General features: G+C 37.6%; 1 protein-coding gene across 4 annotated transcripts in view; it reads right to left on the reverse strand.

Moving 5' to 3' along the window:
• Positions 1 to 12,053, reverse strand: part of fibcd1 (fibrinogen C domain containing 1) — a 222,721-nt gene that overhangs the window by 181,636 nt on the left and 29,032 nt on the right. The window contains exons 1-2 of one of the 4 annotated variants that reach the window (XM_036214652.1): positions 5,171 to 5,881; positions 4,901 to 5,088 (exon numbers count right to left, since the gene is read on the reverse strand). The exons of 2 other annotated variants lie outside the window; for them this stretch is intronic. In XM_036214652.1, coding sequence (XP_036070545.1) covers positions 4,901 to 4,972 — 72 coding nt within the window. In that variant the 5' untranslated portion in view covers positions 4,973 to 5,088; positions 5,171 to 5,881. Of the gene's footprint in view, positions 1 to 4,900; positions 5,882 to 12,053 lie in introns of those variants that run through there. One more of the 4 variants, XM_024299836.2, reaches the window with a different exon arrangement.

The following is a 12,053-nucleotide window of genomic DNA, read 5'->3' on the forward strand; positions in this document are numbered from 1 at the left end:
TTCTTTATTTATTCATTTTTCTGGAAATTGCTTCTTGAAACACAACTGAAACAATGGTGAGAAACAAATGCATTCTGTGGTTTTTCTGCACTGAATTTTTGAGTTTTCTCAGAGTTATTGATTACCTCCAGTCAAGATGGGAACCCCCAGGGCTCCACTGCTGTTCTATGGTTATAGGTACAGAATGTTCAGGAAAGGAACAGGTACAGTAAACTAGGAATAGTTTAAATGTCGGCATGTATCGAGTCGGTGATTTTAAGCAACGGACAATTAAAGGTTTTAATTAGGCTGATTTTAAAAATGCATCTGAAAAATGTGGGTGACTTTCAAAGCAAATAAATCAACAATATCTATATAGTAATGTTGAGCAGTAGTTGGTTTAACGTAGGATTACAAAAGGAAGTACCGTAAATCGTGTTTTTCTTGCATACCTTGGCCAGCGGTGAGACTTATACTCAGGTGCAACTTATGCGATCATTTAAAAATAAAAAGACACAACCACTAGAGGGCGTTGCAGGTATGTGTATCAGTATTTGCAACATAAATCAACAAGGAAGAAGAAGAAGTGTTGCTCAAACTTTCAACGCAACAGAAAAAGGATGAAAAATGTAATGAATTTAGTGAGTTAGAGTGATATAAAGAGTTTAGTTTAATTTTAAATTCAACAAAAAGTTTTAGGGAAAATAAATTGATATATGTGTTTGGAAAATAGTCATATATTGTAGATTACCAAGGTAACATATTGGTTATTGCAATATTTGCTATATTGTGATACAATCGGTATCGTGAGCGTATCGTGAATTGCATAGTATCGTGAGATTTTAGCCATAATTGTTAGCATATTCTTATCCCATGGTCTGAAGAATTCTTTATATGTGGGACTAATCTACTAAATTCCCCTAATGTCTCATTAAGCAAAATAAGCATCAATGTTTTATGACAGTGAACTCTGTTAGGATAGTTTTCCTTTCAAGATGAAATGTCCACTCATGTTTTCATATTTAGCTAAATATATTTCTCCCTGAAGCGTGATTTAGACTCCAATGTGACTTATAGTCTGAAAAATATGGTAGTTACCAATAAAACAACATTTTAGTCCATGTTGTGCCACTGTTTCCTTTGTCGTTTGCAAAACTTGTTAGCACCAACTCGATTTGAGCTGCAAATAATCAGGAATTTTCCCAACAGATTAAATACTTTGCATTGACAGTCTAGAGCTGCATGGTGGAATAGTGGTTAGCCAGAGCCATTGAGTTTGCATGTTCTCCTGAATGTGTCGTTATTAAAAAAATAAAAGATCAATACTTGGTGAGAACCCATCGAGAATCAATTACAGTACTAAATATTGCGATAGACCGCAATATCGATATTTTGGTACAACCTTATGTGTGACCCTGTGACAAACTGTCCAAAGTGTACCTGACCTTTGCCCAGCAGTACTTGGGATAGGCTCCAGCAACCCCCAAAGGACAGTCTAGTCTTTTGCTTCATCTAATTTAGAACAAATGATTTGTACTTTTAGTTTTGTTTGTGTTACCAAGCCGCCATTTATGTGGCTGTACCACCGCCAGACCATATTATAGGAAAAACTTTGTAGATATGGTGGATTAATCTGATCTACTAAAAAAAGTATTTACTAAATCTAAGTAGGTTAATTTTTTTTTGTTTGTTTTTCTGCTAAAAATTGGCTGAACAAAAATGTTAACGTTTGGTTTTTCTATTTAAATGTGTGTAAATAAATGTGTTACTATTAAATTTATCTACAATACATTTGGTTGAAACCAATGCTAAGTTGCTAACCGATTTTGTTTCATATATATTTTTGCATTTAAGTAAATGTTAAGGTTTTAAAAATTGAAGGCTACATCTTAATTCCCACACTTCTCCCGAACCTCTGAAAGACTTTTTAGTTCAGGACTATTCCTGGGTTTTAACATAATTCAGACACATGCTCAGTACTTCAATTTTCTAAAGTAGAAAACCTAATAAATACAAACATTTTAGGAGGACAGTTAATTAATCCGCATGTTCTGATGATGAAAATTGGATGATTTATAACAATGCAATGCATTGTGGTCTATATTTACCAATCTAATAATAATCGAAGAGACTTATGGGACATTTTTGGGACATTGGATTTTGGAATTGTAGATTTCGACACCCCAACAAAATAATAAAGTGCATTGATAGCGGATACTACAAAAGTCTCTGTAGCAAAGAAATCTTTTTGACTTCCAGATTTGATCCTATTAAAAAACTAAAATAACTTCATCAAGTGACCACATGGCAGCTTACTACATTCTTTCAAATATAAAAGTTCCACTTATACTACAGAATTAAACATACTGATGGTCTTGAAGGGTGACGTTGATCCTCTGCTCTAGAATAATCGAGCGAAAGGGTTTCAACACTCCCAGGTTCAGCAGCAGCCACTAAGCTAATTATCTGGATTTCAATCTGCTAAATACAAACTACTGGGTCACCACACCTATTGTCCGTCTGTTTACAGCCATTAGTCACAGTCTGTAGACAAAAAAAGCATCTTTGATGACCAATCAAAAAGCAAAGATACCATCAAAATATCAAAGATCTTTTTATGACTCAAACACAATCCGGGATCTGTTACCTGATCCCTCGTCTTTGCGTCTGAAACGACTGTGTCAACAGCTCCAGCTTGGAGATAAAGGCATGGTCTGACAGTAGAAGATTACAGGCAGAAGGCTGAGAGAAAGCGCCTTTTTGTTTGTCTGTGTGCGATGGCAAAACAGCAAGAGCGGGAGGAGACAGATTAAAGTGGAGAGGAGGGGGACAGAGAAGAGCATTAGCCATCCCCATTTCCCACAACCTCTCATCTCATCCCACATCCCCTGATGCTGTCTGATCTGCGGTAAGTGTTCAAGTTGTGGGACACATTTGCCTCTTCTTCCTCTAAGCTTTCCACTCAGCACCACAGAGTCTTTCAGAACAGAAACATGGAAGAAAAAAAAATCAAATCAAGCTCATCGTGTTTCTTTTTTCTTCCAGGCCAGCTGAGCAGTCTCAGAAACAGATGCTTGTATTACAGGGGACACGACGAACACATTAAATCCCACTTATGGGTTTTTAGGTGACCCATAAGCGTAAAATAGTGAAAGTTGTGAGCGACACTTGCCTCAAATCAGAGACTACACAAGTTACCTCCAACCTTTGATCAACCGATGCTAATGCAGCTAAAGACTCCAGCCGAGGCCCGGCTCAGACGTCAACAAGTGACTCCAAAATCTGCAGGAGGACAAATCCGGAGCCAGAAGGTTTCCTTTAACTGTAGCACACCGAAAGAATCAAACTGAAGTCGTCTAAAAGGTTTTTAGTGAAGGTGCTGCTTAGGGCACATATTCAGTTTTGCTGTTTTTAAATGCAGCGATGGAAGGAACAAAAAGAAATAGTATGAACGAGAAAGCATTTATTACTGTTAAAATCCCTTTTTACAGTGTGCAGGTATCCTCCCACAATCACACAGACACGTTTGACTGTTGACACAGCTTGTAAAAGCTCGTCAGGCCCTCCATCTTTGATGGAACTTACAAGAGTTGCACCTCTTTCATATTTCAAAGAGAAACTGTGTTTAGTATTTTTTTTATCCTTAAAAAAAGGAAAAAAAAAATGTGTTCTTTAAATAGATTTGTTATTATTGCATTTTTTTAAATATTTATTTTATTTTCTTCTTAACTACTATAAAGCAAGAAAGAAGAAGCTTGTATTGATGATTTCTTAATCTTAGTAAATATTGATACTTGATATTGGCTCAAAAATTGAAATGCAAGTGGGGGCGGAGCTATTTGCAAGGGGGCATGTGGCCCCCCTTGCTCCCCCGTAGCTCCGCCCACATCTAGCCAAACATATTGAAGATGACTAAGGCCACCAAAAAAAAAGTTTTAAAATGTTTTAAATTCTTCACTCCAAACTCTTAACTACAAGTTATAAGTCTAAAAGGGGAAAAAAAAGAGAAAAAAAAAATAAATTTATGTAAAATAAATTGCAAAATGAGCTCAGAATAAAAAATGTTTTCTCACATTTAAGTTTATATTTTAAAAAAGACAAAATTTAAAAGAATAAAAGTTTGCAATTGTAAAAGAAAGATTTATTTTTTTTATTTTCTTTAAGTTGTTAGTAAAATAATATACTACCTATTAAAAATTTAGGACAAAAAGGAAATTCTTACATTTAAGTAAATTTTAAAAGAGCTTAAATTCTAAACGACAGAACATATTTTAAATTCAAAATCCAAATTTAGCAGAAACAAAAATAGCCAAAATTCAAAATCCAGATGATTTTAAGCATCATTTTCCTTCCAGCCTTTTTTGATGCCCTAATCCACTTCTATGCTAAACGGCACCTCTCCCTTTTGGGACGTCAATAACCATCCACTGACCTTGTGAAAACACACCCCCCACTCCCCCCCGCGCGCCCAGAGTAACCCTCCCACACTGACTGAAACACAAATCACGTCCGCTCCTTTTCAACTCCTGGAGCTGGAGGCTGACTCTCACTGAAAGCGTCAGGATGTGGACTTCATTTCATTTTTTTAATAAAATAATACAAAAAAAGTGATAAAGTCCCTCACTGCTGGAGTTCACAAATGTGAGGAATGCGTAAAAGATGCAACCGAGATGCGCAAACGGCGGTGCAGTGATTCCCCCGCGCCTCAGCAGTCATTTGTAAAAGGCTCAGCTATCACATTCACGCAATGACACGCATGACTCGTGAGATCTGCGGGTGTTTTACAGGAACAGAAGCTCTGGAAGTCTGCGGCCACTGCTCCGATGCGCAGCTCCGATGCGCCCCAGAGGCACGCCACCAAATTCAGCGTGGTAACACTGCGCCAAGCAGCTGCAGCACTCCGACTTGAACGCAGACATACCTGGTTTTTATTCCGAGTTCCATCTTCGAGTTCAGAAGAGCTGTTCATGGTTCCCCATCGGTCATTTACCATCCCACGAAGAAAATGCGCATCAGACCCGCCTGCGTGTTCCAGGCGACAAGAGGAAGAGCCCACTCTTACAAAGTCTCCAGCTGGGATTCAAGCTTACTCCATGGCAAAACCCGGCGCTAAAGGTGTGAGAGAATGCTGTTAAAAAAACAAATGCGCCTCAAAATGAGACTTGAAATCCTTTCCGAGAGTTTCCCGAACCTCTATCCTTTAATCCAGCCTTTACAGATCGGAGAGTTTTTCTTTTTCCACTTTTAAAATTAAATCTGGCTCAAAGATGTTTTCATTGTTTTGATAAGAAAACACAAAAAGCCATTTATCCACCACGGAGCGCAGTCTTTTCTATTCCAGGGGAAGGAATTTCCCCAAAATCTTCTTGGGCTGATGAATCCAGCCCGACCTCTTCGTCCGTCCACTCAGAGGATAGTTTCAAACGCAGCGCAGGTCCGCGTTCACGGGCGCAGACAGGATGGGATAGGCGCGCAAAAGCGGCCGCGTCCTTTCCTCGCGCTCCTGCGTCGAGCTGGATGGATGGATAGAGAGCGGCTCCTTTGGCGCCGGTCCTGGTGTGGCTGCTGTTTGACAGAGACGGCTGCGGGGAGATTAGCGCGCTCTGCTCCTGAGCCGCACGGGGCGCTCCGTTCCTCCGACTGTCAGTCAGCAGCTCCCTTCGGTATGCGCGACGCGCTCCAAGGCTGCGTTCCTCCTCTGTACCACCCTGCCGCCGATTGCTGTGCCGCTGCCTCACCGCCTCCTCTTCCTCAGCGCCGTGTTCCCTCCTTTCCCAACCCAAATCAGACGCAATTATTTTTAAAAAGAAAGAAAAATCTAAAGGAAATAGAATAAATGTGCGCTTTTTGGGAGTCGTTCCAAACTGGAGTTGAAAGAATGAACAAATCCTTCAACCTCCTCCTCTTGAATGTGAAATATGGATGCAGGTTGGAGTGGTTTACTCCAAGAACTTACAATTCGTGGGGAAAAAAATCAATATAAAACAGAGTGCAGTCAATTATTTTTTAAAAACAGTGATTTAAACTCCCAATAGTGTCCTATACAAATCACCTGTTCAGGTGACTTCTTAAAGGATGGTTATAAATAAATTTAAAACACATTTGGATAAGTAGAAGATTTGACAATGCTCAGAAAAAGCCCTAAAACCGATTTCAGGACATTCTCCATCAAATACAAAGCTCCCAGTCTGAATTGGAGGAGTGGTATTATACCAGACTCGAATACCTCAATGGGGTAAAACCTCCTACGAACACACGGATTCCAGTTCCATGGCCCACTAAAAGGATCAAGTAATGTCTAATCATTAGCGCAGGGATTGAACCAGAACTACTCCCTCCTGTGATGAACATGCTGTCCTCAGGAGGGGAGGGATGAATGATGAATGTAACCAGGGTCATTGAAGAAAGAAAAAAGTGCAATGTCGGCACTTCTTAGAATAAAGGGGCCGGGATAAGGTGACATTTTTAAAGAACCTCTCTGATGAAAATTGTGTTTTGTGGGATTTTTTCTAATGATGGATATAAAATTAAGCTTAAACTTGCATTTCTGAGTATTTCTTTACTAAAATCATTGGGAATCAGAAGCAGATGTAAATATGTAAATAAATAAATCTTGTAGATGTAACAATGAACCTACAATGACAAGCTACAGACTTCCTGCTCCGCTCAAGATCCACGTAAATCTGAATTTTCCTCCTGGATAGCTCCACAAAGGCTAATCATTCTTGATGCACTGCTAATGTCATAAAAGGAGTGTGAGGGGCTGTAAGCTAGAGGGAGAGAGTGTAAACAGGAAGTGGAGGATCCTCATCTCCCATACTCCGCTAACAGTACCAACCACAACTTCTAAATGAATTTCTAATTAACTACTGCCACTCTGTAGAAACTATGTCCTTGAAAACCACACTTTTTTTCTTTTTACTTTGAACTGCATAATAACGAATTATTAAAAGACTACTGAGAACTTTTTTTTACTACATAGAGATCAATAGATGATTGGAATGGTACTTTAGCTATTGACAGATTTTAATTTAATTTTTTGAGTCTTTGTTCAAATGTTCTTGGTTGAGGGTTACACAGAATCCCCTCCTTTTATTATTTATGACTTAGATCAGAAAATGTTTTGATGTTTTTAGAGAATATATATATATAACCATACGTAAAGCTTCTGTCTGCCTAAAACTGATAAACAAAGCTACAAAAGTCCAGAAAAAGTTTTCTCAAAGCATCCGCTGTAGCTTTGAATATATATGAGAACTGTGAGTGTGACGCCACTCATAGAAAATGACTTACTTTCGGCTCCAACAAAATGAAGTCAACTCAGTCGCCATTTTTTTTTTTTTTGCGAACGAACGCTGCCATGTTCAAGCCAAACGTAAGTCATGATTGGTCCAAGTTTCTGTGGAAACCACTCTCGCCAATCAGGAGTGAGCTTGTTGGAAGTCCACGGCAATCAAATGTTTGACATAAGACTACATACTTTCATCGAGGCATCTGAATCACTCGTTTATAACTTGTACTTCAGAAAAATATTTTAAAAAGGTTTCAGAGTAAGAACAGTTATCCTGACAAACGGATGATTGACTAATAGCTATAGAAGTCTATGATATTTTTTTTGGGAGTCAGCGGGTACTTCCTGTTTGGAACGCCAGGGGGGAGGGGTCACTCAGTCCAGTCAATGGGCTGTGGCAGCAATCAAAGCAAGGATTCCCTGAGCTCCTTCTTCTAAGAGTTCTAGCTCTTCTGGGTAGACAACAAAGTGTTTCCATGCAGACAAATAGTGTCTCTCCAGCACATCTAGTTTTCCAACAACCCTCTGATACTACTGGTACCTCTAAACCAGGGGTGTCTAAAGTCAGTCCTTGAGGGCCGGTGTCCTACATGTTTTTAAACCAACCTACCATTGAAGCTCCTTATTGGTCTTATGAAAGATGAACGAATGAATGAAATGGTTTATTTCAAGCAATCAGGTCCCAATACATGACATTACTAATCACTTAGTGATCGCTTGAAAGGGAGTGGAAGGAAACGAACTTGTATAATCCCACCCCAACTCTAGATAAGGCAGAGTTTCTTGAAAACCACCAGGAGACCGGCTCTTGAGGACTGACTTTAGACACCCTACTCTAAGCTCTTCCCTTATGGCTTAACTTTAATGATAGTTTTATTACAGCTCATGTATAGCTAGTGGCCATACATTAGGTAAGGTGGAACACAAAGCAACTGATAAATGTTCTCAGAAATGATTCTATGTCATTTTTAAAAGTACATGACTGCCAATGTTTGTCTTTTTTCATTCATGAGAGCATTTATTGAAAGATTAGTGGCACAAACTCAGGAAGTATTAGTCGATTCAAAGAATCAATGTCTTAAAGTGAAAACAAAGCTTGTCAATAGAAAAACAACAAGAAGGGTTTGAAAGAAAATCAATCTCTGCAGAGGCAGAACATCATCGACAAATAGGCTGAAATCTTTAATATTTATCAAATTTTTTTCAACGAGTTCAAAAGTGTCATACATGTGTCTCACACTCAGTATATTCCAATTCTTAATTTTAGGTTTTAACAAACGCTTGAAATTCCTGCCAAATGTGTTGGTTGCTTCCCAACTGGAGACTAAGTTATCTACAAAAATAAACTACAGACACAAGGCCTCTTCCTCAAACTGCTTGGCATGGACTCTCAGCCATATGGCACCAGTAGCAGGTGAGATAAGGGGCGGGAAGCCTGTTTAACCAGTGGTTTGTCTGTTTTCATCTTGGATGATTTCCAGTGAAGGCTTTGAGACCCTACCAGGTGTGGAAAAGTCGATGCAGGTCGGCGCGCTTCTCAGTTCCAGTTTGTCCACCTGATGGATCCATGATCGTCATTTGTATTTCTGCTGAATATTTTAACCAGAAGGCTATTCATTGCACTGGAGTTCTCTAAACACTGTGTTTAAGGTTCAGCTCTTAACAATTAATCATCTTGGAAATATAAATAGCTGTTCTGTAAATTGTGGCATCCAGGGAAAGGATGCATTTGCATGACAAATGCAGGATAATTAAGTGACTGAATGTCAGCTGCATACCTACATGGCATAATAAGCTGGCTGGAATGTAATTTTATGTAGTTTTAATGTGAGAATGTCAGGAAAAGGGTTATTTCAGATATTATTTCATGATTCTTTAACAGATACATTTAGGTATAATAATTAAAAATATTTACCTCTTGTTTCTATGGTTTCATCTCATAGTTTGGCTAACTTTGCATCTGTGTGACCTCCATAAGAATTTACATGACCATGCATTAGAATAGTTTAATGCAATGATTAGTTACTATTAAAACGCCAATTGAAAATGTACGATACATCTTATAGAAAATCGCAAGAAGACCTCCAGGTCATAAGGTGGTGTCAGACCAAAATAATGACATTTTTATGTCTAGGGATCTCTTCTTGGCCTGTGGCATTTCCCACTTTCATTAGGTTTGAGTTGCTTTCACACTCTGAACTTTCAACAGCAAACCAAAAGATCACACGGTGACAAGAGCTGCTTATTTTTGGGAAGTGTTGCTTTAAATCGGTGCTGATTCTCAGAAAAGAAACCAGGAAGTAGAAAATTGGTGAGTCCAGGATGTTCTCCGAGTCTCATAGTCAGCTCCTACAACTTGGTATTACACCACAAATACCCAAATACTTCACTTTTCAATGAAGTTGCAGTGAGGTGAACAAGGTGAGATTTCACATCTTCAAACTTTTGAAGGGTAAAAATGCAGATCTAAGTGAATTCACCATTAGTGATGACTGAGAACATTTAGGTTTGTCACTGCAAATAATGAGCTTAAAATGTTGAGACGGCATCAGCACAGAATTACTAAGCAGTGGTTGATGTATTGATGGGCAAGTTGGTGTTAAATCACAGGTAAGTGGTACATTATACAAGTTTCATTCCACTTCAGTTTATTCTCAAAGTGAAGGTTAGGTGTGTGGACACTTCAACATCTGGACATTTACACAATTTATTCAGTTTGTTCACATTAAGAAAAGTATCCTTTTCTGATAGATTTAAGAATTCAGTCTACAAGTCCTGATACTAAGCATTACTATAGTCAGAAAGCAAAATCGACAGTCCAGTATCCAAATCAAATACCAGATAAAAATATAGCGGAACCGGTTAGGTTAATATTTCAGACAAATTGTGCGTTGTAAGCATCAAATTTTCATGTATTTTGGGATCTCCTCTTTCAGAAAAGCACGTTAGCCACAAGAAAAATCCAATATGGCAGCCATGCACTCAAATGTTATAAAAATATTCAACATCTGTTTCCACGCGTCTCAGTAAAATGCAGTCTGCAAACTTGAGGGTATTTACAAAATACTTCATCTAAATCAAATGGGAATGTCCCAACCAGGTTTTTATTTTTTGACTCGATGTGATTCAGAGTAATTTGATCTTTAGTATCTGCTGATACAGAGTCCTGATATGAAACTTCTGTAAAACATTTTAGAAAATGAACAAATTTCATAAACAGATTTCGGTTGTCCTATATTCTTTTGTCATTAACATTCTTTTGTCATTAAACATGTGAACAGAGTACTTATGTGAAGCAACCCAGACAATCTAGTAAAAATAGTGCAACTATTACCAAGGAAGAAAAACAAACATATCTATATGTAGTAAATATAGTCAATAATTAGTCATGTAAAAAAAGTTTACTAACTTTAGCTACATCTTCAGAACTATTTAACATTTTTAATCAAATGTGATTAATATCTCAATTTAAAATTCTTAAGAATTAAAGATGATTCTATTGCACCATGAATAAATGAGTTTTTATGACTAGCAGATTTCATTAGAACTATTTGCTATTTAGTTTTTTGAGGATTATGGCATTTTTAGTTTTAAACCTCTGAAGAAACTTTACATTTTGGGTTTATTACAACACTTGTTACTGGTAATTTACTTAATTCAGGCTCTGTCAGAGAAATAAAAAAAGCATATCAAAATTTAACTTGAGGGGTTAGCTGACGAGGCTAGCATTTAGCGCAGTTAGCAGCTGCTGTGCAGCCTTCTCTCTGCTTCTCTTTTTTTCTGTTAAAAGGCATTTGAAGTGTGTTGTTCGAGTTGAGATGAGGCAACAGCGAAACTTGTTGTTAGTTTAAAGCATTTTTTTAAAGAGTTATTGATCCTAGAAGTTCAAATCTGTGAACATCTCGCTAGCTTGACTGAACTGGTTTTGTTAGCTTGATGTTTGAGCTGTTGCTGTATTCTGCTGAGCTTTATGGCAATAATGTCGTGATCAGTTAATGACATGCAGACTTCCAGTGGAGTATTTATCAGGAATAATTAGCTACAAGTATAAAGTGCTGATCATAATAGGAGTAAATTAAATATCTGATACCAATCGGTAGGTAACATCCAATATTTGTTGAATCAGCAATCTCCAATCATGTGATCAAATTAGGACATCTCTAATATCGTATATATTATATTTACTTTAAAATCTTTGATTTTAATGTGGCTAACATGCTTTTCTGAAAGAGGGGATGCTAAAATACATCCAAATTTAGAGTTTGTACCACATAATACATGATTATTTTAATAACTGGCTCCACCAGGGGCCTTTTGACCTTTTTTTTAACTTATTTTTTTAATGATTCTGAGCTAAACATGTCTTTGCTTTGATTATTCACCTTTAAATCAGGTTTTTTGACAATTCTTGAAATCCATAGTTTTTTTTTACATTCATGTTTTCATTGTATTACACAATTTCTTTTACTTATAACCTGTATCTGTAAAAGAAACAAAATCAAAACCATCGCTAAATAATCAAAATACAAGTTCAAAACCATATGTAAAATGTATTAAAAAAAAACTAAGCAATCCTCTCCAACTGAATGTTCTCAAACAAGGTCTGACGCTCCTCCTTTGTCTCCTCGGGTTTTCCTCTTCAACACGGTAATCGTCCATTATCGTAAAATGTTTCAAAATCAGAATTATAATCTTCTCCTTCACCAACTAACTGGTCCAATATCTCATGAGTCACATTCACTGATTGCAACTCCACGTTCTGCTGATTCATGGAAAATTACAC

The sequence above is a fragment of the Oryzias melastigma genome, linkage group LG12 (assembly GCF_002922805.2).
Source record: "Oryzias melastigma strain HK-1 linkage group LG12, ASM292280v2, whole genome shotgun sequence".
Taxonomy (NCBI): Eukaryota; Metazoa; Chordata; class Actinopteri; order Beloniformes; family Adrianichthyidae; genus Oryzias; species Oryzias melastigma.